The sequence below is a fragment of the Oryctolagus cuniculus genome, chromosome 1 (assembly GCF_964237555.1).
Source record: "Oryctolagus cuniculus chromosome 1, mOryCun1.1, whole genome shotgun sequence".
Taxonomy (NCBI): Eukaryota; Metazoa; Chordata; class Mammalia; order Lagomorpha; family Leporidae; genus Oryctolagus; species Oryctolagus cuniculus.
The window spans coordinates 207924781-207944068 of NC_091432.1; the positions used below are offsets into that span (position 1 = coordinate 207924781).

Here is a 19288-nt window from a genome sequence, read left to right on the forward strand (position 1 = left end):
TGATATCTCATAGTGGTTTTATTTTCATTTCTCTGATAGCGAGTGATGCTGAGTATTTTTCATGAAGACACATGAAGAAATTTGTATTTCTTCCCTTAAAAATGACTGTTCATATCCTTTGCCCATTTCCTTCTCTCTTTCTTTTTTTTTTTTGTCCATTTCTTAATTGCATTATTTGTTTTATTGTTGAGTTTCTTGAGCTCTTTATATATTCTGGGAATTAACCCTGTATCCATTGCATAGTTTACAGATCTTTTCTCCTATTCTATTGGTTGTTTCTTGACTTTATTGTTTGTTTCCTTTGCAGAGGTTTCTTAGCTTTTTGAAATGCCGTTTGTCCATTTTTGCTTTTATTTCCTGTGCTTTCTGGGTTTTATCTAAGAAATGTGTGCCTAGGTCAATGTGTTGAAATTTTCTCATGTTTTCCTGTAATAATTTGATGGTTTCAAGTCTTAGGTGTGCATCTTTGATCCATTTTCAGTTGGTTTTTGTATAGGCTGTAAGAATCTTGTTTGAAATCCAATTATCCCAACACCATTTGTTTAAGAGACTATCCACTCTAAAGGGAATGATTTTTACTTATTTACCAAAGATTAGTTGGTTATAAATATGGGTTAATTTCTGAGGTTTCTATTCTGTTTCATTGTTATACATCTCTACTTCTGTGCCTGTGCCAGGGTATTTTGATTACAACAGCTCTGTGTAGTATGTCTTGAATTCTGGTATTGTGATGCCTCCATTTTTGTTTTTATTGTTTTAAGATTTTTTTTGGCGTTTGAGATCTTTTGTGTTGCCACATGAATTTTAGGATTGTTTTTGCTAGTTCTGTAAAAAGTGTGCTTGCTTGGAGGTTGCATTAGGATTGCTTTGAATCTCTAAATTGCTTTGGTTAATATGGACATTTGATGGTATTAATTTTTAAATCTATGAACCTAAGAGGTTTTTCCATTTTTTTGTGTCTTCTATTTTTTTATTAATATTTTGTAACTTTTCATTGTAGAGATCTTTCACATCCTTGGTTAAATTTATCCCAGGGCACTTAAATATTAGCTATTGTAAATGAGAATGATCTTAGAATTTCTTTCTCAGCCAGAACATTGTTGGTACCTAAGAATTGCATTGATTTTTGTGTGTTGATTTTATATCATAACTTTGTCAAATTCTCCGGGTTATAATAGTCTCTTAGTGGAGTCTTTTTGGTTTCCCTATATAAAGGATCACGTCAGCAAGTATTATACAGGGATAATTTGACTTCCTCATTTCTAATTTGTATCTCTTTTTCTTGCCTAATGGCTCTGACTTTAGTCTGACTTCTAGAACTACACTGAATAATACTGATGAGAATGGTCATCTTTGGTTCTGGATCTTACTGCAGATGCTTCCGGATTTTTCCCATTCAGCATATTCATATATTGCCTTATGTTGAGATACATTCCTTGTAGACCCAGTTTTTTCGAGGGTTTTTTTGTTTGTTTCGTTTGTCATAAAAGGATGTTGTGGGGCCAGTGTCCTGGCATAGTGGGTTAAGCTGCCAGCTGTAATACTGGCAGTACAAATGGGTACCAAGTGCAGTCCTGGTTGCTCCACTTCCAACCTGGCTCCCTGCATGTGCACCTGGGAAAGCAGCAGATTATGGCCCAGTCTCTTGGGCCCCTGCATCCATGTGGGAGATAAAAATGAAACTCCTGGCTCCTGCCTTTGGCCTGCCCAGACCAGGCTATTGGGGCCATTTGGAGAATGAACCAGTAGATGGAGGATCACGAAAGATTTCTCTCTCTCTCTCTCTCTCTCTCTCTCTCTCTCTCTCTGTAACTCTTGATTTCAAATAAATACCTCTTTATTTTAAAACAAACCAAAACCAGAGTGGAAGTTGTATGTTATCAAATGTTTTCTCTGCATCTATTGAGATAATCATATTTTTTACCCTTCATTTTGTTGATACGATGTATTATGTTTATTGATTTGTGTATGTTGAACCATCCCTGCATCACTGTGTTAAATCCCATTTGGTCAGGTGGAAGATTTTTTTGATACATTGTATTTGATTTGCTAATATTTTGTTGAGGACTTTTCTATCTATGTTCATCTGAGATATTGGTCTATAATTGTGTTTTTTGTTGTATCTTTGGTTTTGGAATTAAGGTATTGCTACCCTCATAAAATGAGTTTGGAAGGATTCCCTCCCTTTCAAGTATTTTGAATAGTTTGAGAAAGTTGGTGATAGTTTTCCCTTTAAAATGTGGTAGAATTTAGCAGTGAAGAGATCAGATTGTGGGTTTTTCTTTTGTTTCTCTGACTGGATCTCAGTCTTAGATATTGGTCTATTCATGTTTTCTGTGCCTTTGTATTGCCTCAATTTTAATAAACTGTGTGAGTCCAAAAATGTTTCTATTTCTTCAACGTTTTCCAGTTCATATATAGCTGTTTGTAATAATTCCTGATGATTCTTTGTATATATGTGGTGTCAGATGTAACACCTCCCTTTGATTTTGTTACTTTGGGTCTTCTCCCCTTTTTTCTTGATCAGTTGGGCTAATGGTTTATCAATTTTGTTTATTTTTTCAAAAAACCATCTCATATCACTTATCTGTTTTATTTTATCTTGTTTTTTTCTTCTCTATATTATATTTTTCCTTCTAATCATTGGCTTGTTTGTTCTTACCATTCTAGGTCCTAGATATGCATTGTTCATTTACTTGACACCTTTCCAATTTTCTGATGTAGGTACTTTTTGGTATAAACTTTCCTCTCAACACTGTTTTTGCTGTATCGTATATTTTTTGATATGTTGTATTTTCATTTTCATTCATTTCAAGGAATTTTTGGATTTCCCTTTTGACTTCTGTGATCCACTGTTCATTCAGGATCACGTTGTTCAGTATCCATGTATTTGTATATTTTCTAGTTTATTTTGCTTTTAATTTCTAGCAGCATTCCATTGTGTTCAGAAAAGATACATATATGATTTCAGGTTTTTCAAATTTCTTGAGACTTGTTTTATAACCTAATATATGATCCTTCCTAGAGGATGTTCCATGCCCTGATGAATAGACTTGTATTTTTCAGCTTTGAGATAGAGTGTTCTGTAGATATCTATTAGCTACATTTGTTCTATACTGTAGATTAGCTCTATTGTTTCTTCCCCTCCCCCACCCCGGTTGATTTGTCCCTTTATGAAAGTGGGGTGTTGAAGTCTCCCATTATTGTTGTATTGGAGCTTATGTCTCCCTTTAGATCCATTAATATTTGCTTTATCATAGTCATATCTTCTTGTTGAATTGATCTTTCAATCATTACATAGTGACATTTTTTTGTGTCTTTCATTGTTATGCAGTTATTGGTAAGCAATGACTTGATCCTGCCATTTTCTTTCCTTTTTTTTTTTTTTTTTTAAGGATTTATTTATTTCTTTGAAAAAAGTTACACAGAGGGAGAAGGAGAGGCAGAGAGAAAGAGAGGTTTTCCATCCACTGGTCATTCCCCAATTGGCTGCATCGGCTGGAGCTAGGCTGATTAGAAGCAAAGAGCCAGAAGCTTCTTTCAGGTCTTCCACATGGGTACAGGGACCCAAGGACTTAGGCTGTCTTTTGCTGCATTCCCAGGCTATAGCAGAGAGCTGGATGGGAAGTGGAGCAGCTGGGACTGGAACCGGTGGCCAAATGGGATGCCAGCACTGGAGGCAGCAGCTTTACCCTCTACGCCACAGTGCCAACCCTGATCCTGCCATTTTTCTATAAATATTCCTGGTACTTCTTTTGAGTCTTTTTTCTTTTACAAAGAAATCTTCTGCCTTCATGTTCTGTCATGATGCTGGTAGTCTTTCTCTGTTTTTGTATGTGGTACATCCTTAAGTGTCATTTGTAAAGTTTGCTGGATGTTGACAAATTCTTTCCAGTTTTGCCTGTCTTGAACGGTCTTTATTTCACCTTCATTTATGAATGAAAGTTTTGCTGGATAAAGTATACTGGGTTTGGCAAAATACTCTTCAGACCAGGACTGTATCTCTTCTTTCTTCCCTTGCCTGTAAGGTTTTTGTTGAAAAAATATGCAGTCTAATTGGTATTTCTTTAAGTTGATCTACCATTTTTCTCTTGCAGATTTTTACTGTATTCTTTTTGACAGTTTAACTATAGTGTTTCATGGTATAGGTGTTTTCTTCTGATCATACCTATTTTGGGTTCTGAGCGCTTCCTGTATTTGGAAGTCCATAGTCTTTCTTTTAATTGGGGAAATTTTCTGCTGTTATTTTATTAAATAGGTTTTGTGAGCCATTCTTTCTTTCAATACCTTAAAGACCTCCTAAGACTCATGTCCTTTGGCTTTTGATGATATCCCATGGATCCCTAACACTGTTTTCAATTCTTTGCATCAATTCTTTGCATTTTTTTTTGTGTGTGTTTATTTCAAAAGATCTGTCTCCCGGGTTGGATATTCTGTCTTCTGCTTTATCAAATCTTTTATTAAGCCTCTCCACAGTATTTTTTTATTTGACATTCTAATATATCTGTTTGGTTCTTTTTCAGTATCTCTATGCTGAATTTTTTGTCATGAATTGTCATGAATTGATTTCCTAATTTCATTTAATTGTTTCTCTGTAACCTTACAATCATTCTTTTGAATTATTTTTCACCCATTTCATCAGTCTGTTACTTCACAGCCCAGTATTAATGCATTATTGTGTTCCTTCTTGGAAGTTATATTACCTTCCTTGATCACCTTGTGTTTCCGTCAATTTTTGCAGCTCTGTGGGATCTCTTTTTTCTATCACTTCTGGAGGATGGCTTTTTTAAATTGAAAGATTTATGTCCGGAGACGTGCCTCTGGGGCTTGGTGGGGTGCCTCAGAGTTCCATGTGAGCTCCAGGAGCCTGCTGTGTGGGACCAGGGACTCCTGGCCACTATTTGTGGGTAGGGCAAGAGTCTAGAGTGACACCCAAGATGGTTGTGGTGGAGCACGTCTGGCCACAGTCAGGGTTGGTGGATATTGGAGTTAGCTGGTATGAGCTCTTCACTGTGCCAGATGCAACCAGGTGATTCACAGCTTAGAGTAAGCTCATAGTACCTATGGGGCCCAGAATGACCTGCAGGAATGTCTCCTGGGCCCCTCCAAAGAAAGGCCCCTGTGAGCTCTCCAGTCTCAAGATGGTACCTCCCTGCCACAATCCCTGCTCTGAGTCAGGGAGAGAACCTTGCAGGTTCCTCTTTTGAAGTCTGGGAGCCCCTAGTTTTTGTGGGATTACTTCTCACTTTCTGTGAGTGCAAGATCCTCCTTGTAGGATTGCCCAGGTGATAGGTCTAGGCAGAAAGGCTCCACCAGTTACCCTCCTGCAAAACAGGGAATCCCCCGACTCTGGGCCTCAGATACTGTTTTGTTCCTCCTCTTCCTCTATTCTGCTATGCCTGTTACGGATTCCCACTGCATTCCCACTTCACTCCTACTGCCTCTGGTGTTCTTCCTTAGGCACTGAACTTGGAGTATCTTGGTGGAAGAAGAGGCAAACACTGTACTTCTCTGTATGCCCATCTTGAATCCTGTCTGGCTTGCAACCAGAAGAGTTATTTTAAGAAATGTAACTTCTAACATCTTTCATAGTATCCTTTGGTAGCATCAGTTTTATTCATCTTTTTCTGGTAAAAATGAAGTCTTTGTTATAATATGCGGGGAAAATCTAATTAAGCAGAAGGGGAAAGAGATCAAATAGTCTCAACTGTCTGCTGAGATAAATTCTTTTAATATAGGTTAGGTCTAAAGGTTTCTTAAACAGTCTTAGATCTGATACCAAAGGGTACCAAAGGGTACTTGAGTTCTTGATTTGAAATTGTGTGAAACAGTATAGCACTGATCAGGGGTCCACAGGAAGCTCAGCAGCATTATGCCTTTCTACAGATATTAAGGATCACTAAGTTGTAAGGAGGAGGTAAATAAGTTCATGTCAAAAGATTAACAGTAAAGTTTTTACTGTTTCTTTACAATGTTTTCAGTGTGGGTACAGATATATATTTGTATACTCTTTAATATTCTATTAGTGCATATATATGTACATTTTAGTTTTTTTAAAATTGAGCTCATACTATTTAGTGAAGCCTCTTTATAACTCAGTGTTATTCAATAAGTATTTATTGAATGCGTCCTATATGCTATGTAGTCTTCTAGGAGCTGCAGTTATAGCAGTGAATCAAACAGATCAGCTTACTTATAGTTTGATGTAGTTGGGGAAACAGACCATAAAAACAGATAAATTGATAAAACATATTAGAAGAAAAAAGTAAGTTAAGGCAGAAGTTAGGAACCATCAGAAACAAAGTGGTGTTGAAATTTTAGTGTGAGTGGTCAAGAAAAGCCTCACTAATAATATGAGCAAACACCCAAAAGATGTGAATGAGCTGGCCCTGTGGTTAAATGTGAATGAGTCCTCACTTGGTTGAGAAGCTTCTGGAGTACAGTTGCTACAGTTCCTGGAATGCATTCTTTGAAAGTTTAATGGCCGGCGCCGCGGCTCACTAGGCTAATCCTCCGCCTAGCGGCGCCGGCACACCGGGTTCTAGTCCCGGTTGGGGCGCCGGATTCTGTCCCGGTTGCCCCTCTTCCAGGCCAGCTCTCTGCTGTGGCCAGGGAGTGCAGTGGAGGATGGCCCAGGTGCTTGGGCCCTGCACCCCATGGGAGACCAGGAAAAGCACCTGGCTCCTGGCTCCTGCCATCGGATCAGCGCGGTGCGCCGGCCGCAGTGCGCTGGCCGCGGCAGCCATTGGAGGGTGAACCAACGGCAAAGGAAGACCTTTCTCTCTGTCTCTCTCTCTCTGTCCACTCTGCCTGTCAAAAAAAAAAAAAAAAAAAAAGTAAGTGTGCCTATGGGCACGTGTTGTGCTGTGGCGGGTTAAGCAGCTGTCAGACACCTGCATCCCATAGTGGGAGTTCCTATTCTGCTTCCAGTCTTGCTCCCCACAATGTGCCTTGGAAGCAAGTGCTTGGGTCCCTGCCACTCACAGGAGACACCAGGATGGAGTTCTTGGTTCCTGGCATCAGTTTGGCCTAGCTTCTTACATCTCTGGTCTCTCTACAACACTCTGACCTCTGACATTCAAATAAATAGATAAATCTCTAAAAAAAAAAAAAAAAAAAAAAAAAAAAAAAAAAAAAAGAAAGAAAGTTTAAGTGTAATTTTTTGCAGTCTCTAAAGATTAAAAAATCTGAACTGATAAAAACATTTGTTCAGAATACACAATATTTAATCTGAATAACCAAAACTAAAGTGGTTTGTTTTTTGTTTTTGTTTTTGTTTTGTGACTGTGTACACTTGAAGCATTTAGCTTCTGAAGTTACCAAAACTTAAATTGGAACTAATCTTTTTGGGAAACTCAGTTGGAATTGGCTATTCCATGGTACAGTTTGCATCAAAAATCTCAACTTTGAAACATCACACATGTGTAAAGCCTGCATTTTACATCCCTTAGCATAAATTCACCATAGAATGAATGAAACTTTTTCTGCGAGAAAGATGCAACAAAAATTTGTGGTATGTGGAAACTCTAACAAACTGAGTTCTACTCATATTTGGCTTAGAACTTCATTTTGTTTAGTTTGGGAATAGATATATTTACTTATTTTAGCACTAAGGTCGAGGAAAGGATACAGATTTTGGAAAATATGAGGCTGGAAGTATCAGGTAAAGCCATTCTTATTTATCATATAGGAAAATAATATTTTAAAATTTCTATGCTTCAGACTTTTAAATGACTTAACAAATTACTTGATTTTAAAATTACTGTTTCTTTTAACTTTTATTTATTAAATATTAATTTCCAAAGTACAACTTTTGGATTATAGCAGCTTTTTCCCCCCATAACCTCCCTCCCACCCACAACCATCCCATCTCCCGCTCCCTCTCCCATCCCATTCACATCAAGATTCATTTTCAATTATCTTTATATACAGAAGAAAATTTAGTATATATTAAGTAAAGATTTCAACACTTTGCACCCACACAGGAACATAAAGTGTAAAATACTGTTTGAGTACTAGTTATACTGTTAATTCACATAGTACATCACATTAAGGACAGAGATCCCACATGGGGAGTAAGTGCACAATGACTCCTATTGTTGATTTGACAATTGACACTCTTATTTATGATGTCAGTAGTCACATGAGGCTCTTGCCATGAGTTGCCAAGGCTATGGAAGCCTCTTGAGTTCGCCAACTCTGATCTAATTTAGACAAGGCCATAGTTAAAGTGGAAGTTCTCTCTTCCCTTCAGAGAAAGGTACCTCCTTCTTTGATGACCCGTTCTTTCCACTGGGATCTCACTCACAGAGATCGTTCATTTAGGGTTGTTTTTTTTTTTTTTTTTGGCCAGAGTGTCTTGGCATTCCATGCTTGAAATACTCTCATGTCTCATGGGCCTTTTAGCTGGATCTGAATGCCTTAAGGGCTGATTCTGAGGCCAGAGTGCTATTTAAGACATCTGCTGTTCTGTGAGTCTGCTGTGTATCCCGCTTCCCATGTTGGATCGTTCTCTCCTTTTTAATTCCAACAGTTAGTATTAGCAGACTCTAGTCTTGTTTATAGTGCCAAGTACAGTTCTTGGCAAGAATACTCATTATAGTATTTATGATTTATAAGTTGAGTCCCTTTTTCTTCAGTCCTCATAAATGTCTAGTGACAAGGTACCTTGTGAATTTATATTAATTGGAAATTTCATTTAAGCTAAATATATTCCAAAGAAATGACTAAGAAGCCAGAGTAGTGCTGGAATAGGGTAGAATTACAGAGTTTACAAGAAAGTACATTTAAGTTATTAACCTTCAATACTGTGTCTTTTTGTTATATAAAACTTTTATTTATAAATATAAATTTCCGAAGTACAACTTTTGGATTATAGCAGTTCTTCCCCCCCCCCAACACCCTTCCACTTACAAACCATCCCATCTCCTACTCCCTCTCTCAATCCATTCTTCATCAAGATTCATTTTTAATTATCTTTATGTATAGAAGATGAATTTAGTGTATATTAAGTAAAGATTTCACCAGTTTGTACCCACACAGACACATCAAGTATAAAGTACTGTTTGAAGACTAGTTTTACCATTAATTCTCATAGTACAACACAGAAAGGTACCTCCTTATTTGATGGCCTGTTCTTTCCACTGTGATCTCACTCACAGAGATCTTTCACTTAGGTCATTTTTTGCCAGAGTGTCTTGGCATTCCATGCCTGAAATACTCTCATGGGCTTTTTAGCCAGATCCAGATGTTTCAAGGGCTGATTCTGAGGCCAGAGTGCTGTTTAGGACATCTGCCATTCTGTGAGTCTGCGGTGTATCCCACTTCCCACATTCTACCATTCTCTCCTTTTAATTATATCAATTCTTATTAGCAGAGACTGTTTGTATTTATGTAATACCTTTGACACTTATTCCTGTCTTGATCAGTTAGCATGTGCTGAACTGTATTGTTGAACCATTGGTATTAAGTTGAAAAAGAAAATACTAATAAGAATAAAATAGTAGGCTGTTCCTCGACAGTCAGGACAAGGGCTGATCAAGTGATTGCTTCTCATAGTGTCCATTTTCCTTGATGGCTAATGATCCTAAGCATTTTTTCATGTATCTGTTGGCTGTTTGGATTTCCTCTTTTGAAAAATGTCTGTTTAGGTTCTTGGCCCATCTCTTAAGTGGGTTGTTTGTTTTACTTTTGTGGAGTTTCTTGATCTCTTTGCAGAGTTTGGTTATTAATCCTTTATCAGTTGCATAATTTGCAAATATTTCTTCCCATTCACTTTTTTGCAACTCTTCTGATTCTCTTTTGCAGTACAGAAACTTCTCAATTTGATATAATCCCAGTTGTTAATTTTGGCTTTGACTCCTGTACCTGCAGTCTCTTTTCCAAGAAGTCTTTGCCTGTGCCTGTATCTCGTAGGGTTTCTCTGATGTTCTCCAATAATTTGATGGTGTCGGGTCATAGATTTAAATCTTTAATCCATGTTGAGTGGATTTTTGTGTAAGGTGTAAGGTAGGGGTCTTCCTTCATGCTTCTGCATGTGGAAATCCAGTTTTCCCAGCACCATTTATTGAATAGACTGTCATTGCTCCAGGAATTGGTTTTAGCTCCGTAATCGAATAAGTTGGCTGTAGATGTTTGGATTGATTTCTGGTGTTTCTGTTCTGTTCCATTGGTCTATCCATCTGTTTCTGTACCAGTACTATGCTGTTTTGATTATAACTGCCCTGAGTATGTCTTGAAATCTGGTATTGTGATGCCTCCGGCTTTGTTTTTGTTGTCCAAGATTGCTTCAGCTGTTTGAGATCACCTGTGCCTCCATATGAAATTCAGCATGATTTTTTCCAGATCTGAGAAGAAGGTCTTTGGTATTTTGATAGGTATCACATTGAATCTGCAAATTGCTTTTGGGAGAATGGACATTTTGATGATATTGATTCTTCCAATGCATGAGCATGGAAGATTTTTCCATTTTTTTGGTATCTTCTTCTGTTTTTTTTTTTTTGAAGTTTTGTAATTCTCATCATAGAGATCTTTGATATGCTTGGTTACGTTTATTCCAAGGTATTTGATTGTTTTTGTAGCTATTGTGAATGGGATTGATCTTAGATGTCCTTTCTCAGTCGTGGTATTATCTGTGTATATAAAGGCTGTTGATTTTTGTGTATTGATTTATTTTTATTTTTTTATTTTTTTTCTATAATTTTTTTTAACTTTATTTAATGAATATAAATTTCCAAAGTACAGCTTATGGATTACAATGGCTTTTCCCCTCTATAACTTCCCTCCCACCGGCAACCCTGCCCTCTCCCGCTCCCTCTCCCCTTCCTTTCACATCAAGATTCATTTTCAATTATCTTTATATACAGAAGATCAATTTAGCATATATTATGTAAAGCTTTCATTTGTGTATTGATTTTATATCCTGCTGCATTATCAAACTCTTCTATGAGTTCCAGTAGTGTCTTAGTGGAGTTCTTTGGATCCCCTAAATGAAGAATCATATCATCTACAAAGAGGGATAATTTTACTTCTTCCTTCCCAATTTGTATCCCTGTAATTTCTTTTTCTTGCTTAATAGCTCTGGCTAAAACTTCCAGTACTATATTGAATAGCAGTAGTGATAGTGGGTATCCCTGTCTGGTACCAGATCTCATTGGAAATGCTTCCAGCTTTTCCCCATTCAATATGATGCTGGATGTGGGTTTTTCATAAATTGCCTTGATTGTGTTGAGGAATGTTCCTTCTATACCCAATTTGCTTAGAGTTTTCATCATGAAAGGATGTTGTATTTTATCAAATGCTTTCTCTGCATCTGTTTAGATAGTCATATGTTTTTCTTCTGTAGCTTCTTAATGTGGTGTATCACATTGATTGATTTGCGAACATTGAACCATCCCTGCATACCAGGGATAAATCTCACTTGGTCTGGGTGGATGATCTTTCTGATGTGTTGTTGCATTCTATTGGCCAGAATTTTATTGAGGATTTTTGTGTCTATTTCATCAGGGATATTGGTCTATAATTTTCTTTCTCTGCTGCATTTCTTTCAGGTTTAGGAATTAAGGTGATGCTGGTTTTGCAGAAAGAATTTGGGGGGATTCCCTCTCTTTCAAGTGTTTTGAATAGTTTGAGAAGAAATGGAGTTAGTTCTTCTTTAAATGTCTGGGAGAATTCAGCAGTGAATAGATCCAGTCCTGGACTTTTCTTTGTTGGGAGGGCCTTTATTACTGATTCAATTTCTGCCTCAGTTATGGGTCTGTTTAGTTTTTCTGTGTCTTCATGGTTCAATTTCAGTAGGTTGTTTGTGTCTAGGAATCTGTCCGTTTCTGATAGATTTCCCTGTTTGCTGGCATACAACTCTGTGTAATAATTTCTGATGACTCTTTATTTCTGTGGTATCTGTTGTTTTTCATCTCTAATTTTATTGATTTGGGTATTCTCCTTTTTTTGGTTAGTTGGGCCAATGATGTGTCAGTTTTATTTAGTTTTTCAAAAAGCAGCTCTTGAACTTTTGGAAATTTTATTCATTTTTGTTGATTTCTTCTCTAATTTTTATTTTTCTTCTCCTACTTGTTTTGGGTTTTGTTTGTTGTAGTTTTTCTAGATCCTTGATGCATTGATTGCTCATTTGTCTGGTGCCTTTCCAATTTCTTGATGTAGGCAGCTATTGCTATAAACTTTACTCTTAATGCTGCTTTTGCTGTAGCCCATAAGTTTTGATATGTTGTGGTTTTATCTTCATTTGCTTCCAGAAAGTTTTTGATTTCTCTTTTGGTTTCTTCTATGACCCAGTGTTCATTCAGGAGCGTTTTGTACAGTCTCCTTGTGTTTGCATATGCTCTAGAGATTCCTGAGTTGCTGATTTCCAGCTTCATTCCATTGTGGTCTGAGAAGATGCATGGTATGATTTCAATTGTTTTGAATTTGCTGAGACTTGCTTTATTGGTCTAGTATGTGGTCAGTCCTAGAGAAAGTTCCATGCACTGCTGAGAAGAATGTGTATTCTGCAACTGTAGGATGAAAAGTTCTGTTGGTATCTGTTAGGTCCATTTGGGTTATAGTGTCGATTAAATCTGCTGTTTCCTTGTTGATCTTCTGTCTGATTGATCTGTCCATTGCTGAAAGTAAAGTCCCCAATACTATTGTATTGAAGTCCAAGTCTCCTTTTAAATCCATTAACATATCTTTTAAATAACCCATTGCCCTGTAATTAGGTGCATATACGTTTATAATAGTTACATCTTCCTGTTGAATTGATCCCTTCATCATTATATAGTGCCCCTCTTTGCCTCTTAACAGTTTGTGTGTTAAAGTCTGTTGTGTCTCATATTAAGTTGGCTATGCCAGCTCTTTTTTGGTTTCTGTTGGCATGGAATATCTTTTTCCAACCTTTCAGTTTCAGTCTGCATGCACCTTTGTTGGAAAGATGTGTTTCTTGTAAGCAACAAATAGATGGGTTTTGTTTTTTAATCCATTCAACCAGTCTGTGTCTTTTAAGTGGAGAGTTGAGGCCATTTACATTCAGTGTGACTATTGATAAGTAGTGACTTTGCCCTGCCATTTTTCCAAAAATATTTCTAATTTGTACTGTGATCTTTTACTGATTTTCTTCCTTTGCCTTCTTTCATATTGATGAACGTGTTTCTGTGTGTTAATCTCATTACAAAAAGTAGAACATTTTAGTTAACATTTTAAAGTAAGGATTAATAAGTAGATAACCAAATTCTTTGAATTTTATTATAATCTACTTTTGTGGTGAATAGTTTTTGAACTTTTAGGTAAGAATTGTGAGGGAATATTTTTAAGAAAATGTAATCAAATGTTATCTAAATTTAGTACTTTCTAAAATTAAGACTTTTTATAATTATAAATAACCACATATTCATCATTTACAGTTGTTTATTTCAGCAGCTAACTCAGACTTGAACTTAATTGATGCCTCAGAAACTTGAGAGTCATCAACTTTTTGTAACACATGCATCTAACATTGTTCATAGTGTGAGTTAGGTTAAAAGCCTGAAGCTTGTATGTTTTAAACTCTTTTTTATTTTATTTTATTTTTATTTTTTATTTTTTGACAGGCAGAGTGGACAGTGAGAGAGAGAGACAGAGAGAAAGGTCTTCCTTTGCCGTTGGTTCACCCTCCAATGGCCGCCACGGCTGGCGCGCTGCGGCCGGCGCACCGTGCTGATCCGATGGCAGGAGCCAGGAGCCAGGTGCTTTTCCTGGTCTCCCATGGGGTGCAGGGCCCAAGCACCTGGGCCATCCTCCACTGCACTCCCGGGCCACAGCAGAGAGCTGGCCTGGAAGAGGGGCAACCGGGACAGAATCCGGCGCCCCAACCGGGACTAGAACCCGGTGTGCCGGCGCCGCTAGGTGGAGGATTAGCCTAGTGAGCCGCGGCGCCGGCCTTGTTTTAAACTCTTAAACATCAGAAATATCATGTTTTTTCTTTTTCTTTTTCTTTTTTTTTTTTTTTTTTTTGTAAACTTCTCTTTTTCTAAGGTATCGTCAACTAAAACAGCAGTGGGAAATGAAATGTGAAGAGGCAGATTTATTACAAACCAAGCTACAGCAAAGTTCATATCACAAGCAACAAGAAGAATTAGATGCCCTTAAAAAAACCATTGGTAAGATTAAAACATTCTGTGCTTAATTGCTAGTTTTGTTATGTTGCTCTACTTTATATTTAGAAAACTCTGTGTTATATTTATGTGGGAGAGTTTCTTAGGATAAATTTAAGGATGGATTTTTGGGGACTTAGGCTATTATCATCTTCACTTTTACTATTTATTGGTAAAGTTCTGACCATTTGATCAAGATTTCTACCAGTAATATGAAAGTTCTAATTTCTCTAAATCATTTTCTTTGTGGACTGTAAAGATTCTCCAATCTCATGGTTATAAGGAAAGCATATTAGCATTTTAATTTGTGTGTATTCAGTTGCTGGTGAAATTTAGGGTCTTTTTCTTTTAGTATGTTCATTGGACCTTTGGTTTTCTTTTTTCTTTTCTTTTTTTAAGATTGACTTATTTGTTTATATAAAAGGTAGAGTGAAACAGAGAGAGATCCTCTCTCGGCTGGTTCACTCCCAAAATGGCTGCAACAGTCAGGTCTAGGCCAGGTTGACACCAGGAACCTAGACCTTTATTCTGGTTTCCTATATGTTTGGCAAGGGCCCAAGTGCCTGGGCCATTATCTTCTGTTTTCCCAGAAACATTAATAGGAAGCTAGATTTGAAGCATGATGTTATAAGTGGCAACCTAACCTGCTGTGTCACAATGCTAATTCAAAACCTTTGGGTTTCTATTTCTGTGATTTTCCTATTTTTTCCTTATCCATTTTTCTATTGTGTTGCTCTTTTTCCCCTCTTATAATACTTAGGAGTTCTGATTCCTGACAGGTTGTGTGCCTAGCAAATATATTTTTTGACTTATCTAATTGTCTTTTAACTTTGTGTTTATAATATTTTCATTACATATCTTTTTAATGTTTAATGTAGTGCAATTTTTAGCTACCTCTCTAATTGAAGAAACCGTTTTCCACTTTTGCATCAAAATTTGATTGGATATGATAGTTCTTATTTTTGTCATTCCTTAAAATTACTTGAACCCACCCATTTCCCAATGTTTTTATTTTGTAATGAAAAGTTGCATAGAGAATTCTTCCTTCATGGTTTCCAGGATTGTATAGGTCCAAACATTGACAATGTATGTCATTTGTGATATTGTTATGTCCATTCTATCTTGCTCTTTTACTTTTTTTCTCTCATAAATTTGGGACAATACTTTTCCTGTGTTTCATCATAGACATGTTTTCATAATGTTTCTCAACTTCAATGAAAAGTTCTTTAATTAAATATAAAGCTCAAAAACACAAAATTATCTTATTATGAAATTGTAAGATTTATGGCAACTGAAATTATAGAAAAATACCATAGGTGTAATCCTGGTTTTAGGAAGCATAGTTTTTCAAAGATATGAAATCTGATGTTTTTTAATCAGTTGCTTCAAGCTTTTAAAAATAGGTGAGTCGAAGGTAAAGTTTTTGTTACTCAGTTTCATACCATTAGAAATGATTTCTTTGCAGATCTTCAGATCATTCAGATATGGCTCCTCAGCAGATCTCTATATTAATATACCATTTCTAGAATATGGTTGGAATAGTTAATTTTTGTAAAATCTCTAGCCTGTAATTTTCCAGATCATTTCTTCTATTAATGGTTGAATTTATAAGCCTTTTTCCATAGCTGTTAGTTTAGCCAAATTTGCCTACTTTATGATGCAGAGGAAAGTGAGGAAATCTTAAAAAACACCAAAGAAATTCAAAAAAAGGCAGAAGAAAAATATGAAGTATTGGAGAATAAAATGAAAAATGCCGAAGCTGAAAGAGAGAGAGAACTGAAGGATGCTCAGAAAAAACTGGACGGTGCTAAAACAAAGGCAGATGCATCTAGCAAAAAAATGAAAGAAAAGCAACAGGTAATATTCTTTGTTTAAATGGAACCCATCTGAAAATCAACATAGAGCCAAAGATGGTAGAACATCTTTGGTTGACTTTATTCAGCAGTCTTGATTCCCAAATCTAAAAGTGGTTATATTCTTAGGAAATAAATGATGCAACATACAAGTCAAACATTGTATTCTCTGAAAACTATAATTAAGTGACATATTGTGAGAGTGGGTTGCATTGGCTTCCTAATTTTAGGCAGAGAGCAAAGTTGATTTTTGGTAGATGCTTCCTTCAGGAGTGAATTTGCTGTAGGAGTGAATTACATGATGTGGGGGACTGTGACATATCAGAAATTCAGCATATTGACATTTCTATTTGGAAACCACATATGTGAAATGCACTGTGAGAGAATGGTGGCAAAAGTACCTTATATTTCAAGATGTTGTTCAATTGTATAGTACCTCATTGCATTCTTTTGATAGTGGCAGAGTTGAGATTTAGACTTATGTTTTTGTTTCCAAACATTTTTGTTTTCAAAAGCAGTAAACTTAGATTTTATTCTCTACAATCTCATTTAAGTCTACTTTTTTTAATATGCCTTAAGATAGCTGCACAAAGTAATTTCTAGTGACTAAAAGCTATAATGAGAAATTAACTTTGCATGTTGAATAATTTTAACAAAAAAATTATCTCTACTAAGTATCTGTAATGTATAATTTTATATTATTCCTATATGAGTAAAATGAAGTAATTTATGCATAGTTCTTTGAACCTATTAGAATTGTATATATATTGTAATTTATTTTAATGTAGGAAAACAAACTGCCTTTCTTCTCTTCTGGAAAAACAGCTTAATATGTAATTTTGGTTGTTGAGTGGTCACTAAACTATGGCTGTTAATTTGTGTGAGAATATTGTTAATTTTGTTGCCCTGTAAGTATTTTTAGTAGTCAGTCAGCTATGTGAATACTAAGACATTGTCTCTCTTTAGGAAGTTGAAGCTATCACTTTGGAACTGGAAGAACTCAAGAGAGAGCATGCTTCTTATAAACAACAGCTGGAAGCTGTAAATGAAGCTATCAAATCCTATGAAGGTCAGATTGAAGTAATGGCAGCTGAGGTGGCTAAAAATAAGGTAAAATTTATTTATCAAATTCTAGAAGTTGAAAATACTAATCTGTTCATGAAATGTTGGTTTAAGATCATTGACTTGAGTGGTGGTGATCTTTTCACTGTTGTTAGGATGAGAGTATGAGGCAAAAACAGTGATTGATGCAGAAAGAGTCCTGAAATAATAGAACTGATTGATTTAGTCCAGTTCCACTCAGAAAAAAACCATAAGGTTTGGACAAGCACAGTTTACATTAAAAGCTTACTATGAGATTGATCACTAATGATTAAGGAAAATGCCAAAGAATACAAGAACAACAGATAACAGGAAATAGCTGTTACCCAAGGTATATGGCAATATACCATGAAAGGAACAAATTTGGCTAAGAGCTGCCATTTTACCTGCAGGGCTGAGGACCAAATCTAATTGCAGAAGGCCTACTTGTGACCCACTGGTGGTGATGTTTGATGAAGTGCCAGGAAAAGCTGTCCAAAAGGAAGTGTTGAGGATGTGTTACCTACTGGGAAATAGTTTTTTGAGGAAATGGATCACTGGGTGTTTTCTTGCCTGGAAAAATGAAGCTAAGGCCTTCTGAGGGTACCAGACAAAACTTCTCAAGCTGCTAACCTCTGCATATGCCAGATACACCTTTAAGGAAAGCACTCAGAAACCAAAAAAATAGAACTTCTTTGTCTGACAGCAGTCCTATAGCGACATTTCCTGATGATACTATTAGGGCAGCTGTCAAAGGCAAAATGTTCTGTTGTCAGGAGAAAGGCAATAAAGGGTGGATTTGGGCTTGAGAGTTACACAGGTTATAAATATATTCCTTTACCTGCAAATTTATATTAGGAGACTAAGACTATCCCTCATGAATATTGGATATTCTCTTACCTCTTTCTATGTTTTTGACCTTGAATTCCATGTTATTCCTACTTTGCTTTTGTAATATAACATTCATTTTTCAAGTTATCTCTCATTTTGTTGTATACTTAGCTTTTTAAGAAATATGTATCATTGTTCATGTAACTAAATACATATAACTTTTAACAGGTGTGTTTCATCCATTTACCTACTTTAGAGTACAGAACATTTTGCTCTGCTTTTGTCATCTGCTTCTATATTTTCTCTGTTTTTCCATGGAGATGCATGTTCTGATCATTGTACTATGTGCTTTTTTGTAAAGTACATCTTTTCCCTTGATTTTATTCTCGGTTACATTCTTTTTGGTCTGTTTTGTTTTGCTTTATTAACACGTTATTTATTGAATCAGTAGCAGAATAACAATTCTTAACCCCCTTTTTGTTCATAAGAGATCAAAATGAATCACAGCTTGAGTTTTCTGTACTCTCTGTTCAATTTCTTTGTTGCCTCCAAAGTAAATGTTAGATTTAAAAAAGTTACTTTTAATTTAATGTTCTTTCATTTCATTATGTTTTTCCATATGTCTATTCCTCATGGACATCATGTGGTATTAAAACAGGTAGCTTGTGTGGGGAGCAACTCGGACTAGACTAAGTTACTGGAATTAAGACTTATTCTATGCATCTACTCTCCCACAATATGGCGCTGGGAGAGGAGAAAACAGCTTCTACACAGCTGCCTCCAGTTCAGCCAATAAACTGTAGGACTTGCTCCTGATTGGAGGAGAGCAGCGTACTCGGCGTGTGGGCAGCCGAGTTAGGATTGGCGGAGGAGGACTATAAAGGAGGAGAGAGATGGCATGCACCAGGAACATCTAAGGGGAACATCTAAGGGGAACACCTGTGCAGCCCCCGAGAGAGCCGGCCGGCGGTGTGCCGCTCCCCTGCGGAAGTGGGGAATGTGGCAGGGGGAACCGCCCTTCCACGGAGGTGGAAGGGACAGTAGCCAACCCGGGAAGAACCAGCAGCAAACCCGGGGAGGGCCGAGCAGACGAAAGAACAGCGCAGGGTCCTGTGTCGTTCCTCCATGAAGAGGGGGAGCGACATAATGGTGCCGTGACTCGGATATGAAGCCTAGGCAGGGTTTAGTGTCGTTCCTCCATGAAGAGGGGGAGCGACAGCTTGTTTCCAAAGAGAATTGTGAAAATAAAAATTAAAAAAAAAACTCCTTCCTTATCTAAATAAATATAAAATTAACGTACACATGTTTCTATAAAGAGGGTATCAGATACTTTTTTTTTTTTTTTTTTTTAAGATTTATTTATTGAGGCCAGTGCTGTAGCATGGAAAGTTAAGCCTCTGT

At 36.7% G+C, this 19288-nt stretch overlaps 1 protein-coding gene across 3 annotated transcripts in view; it reads left to right on the forward strand.

Annotated features, from left to right (window-relative positions):
- Positions 1-19288, forward strand: part of SMC2 (structural maintenance of chromosomes 2) — a 79646-nt gene that overhangs the window by 33402 nt on the left and 26956 nt on the right. For all 3 annotated transcript variants that reach the window (XM_051843475.2, XM_051843481.2, XM_051843488.2), the window contains exons 17-19: positions 14005-14129; positions 15787-15980; positions 16943-17086. In XM_051843475.2, coding sequence (XP_051699435.1) covers positions 14005-14129; positions 15787-15980; positions 16943-17086 — 463 coding nt within the window. The remainder of the gene's footprint in view (positions 1-14004; positions 14130-15786; positions 15981-16942; positions 17087-19288) is intronic.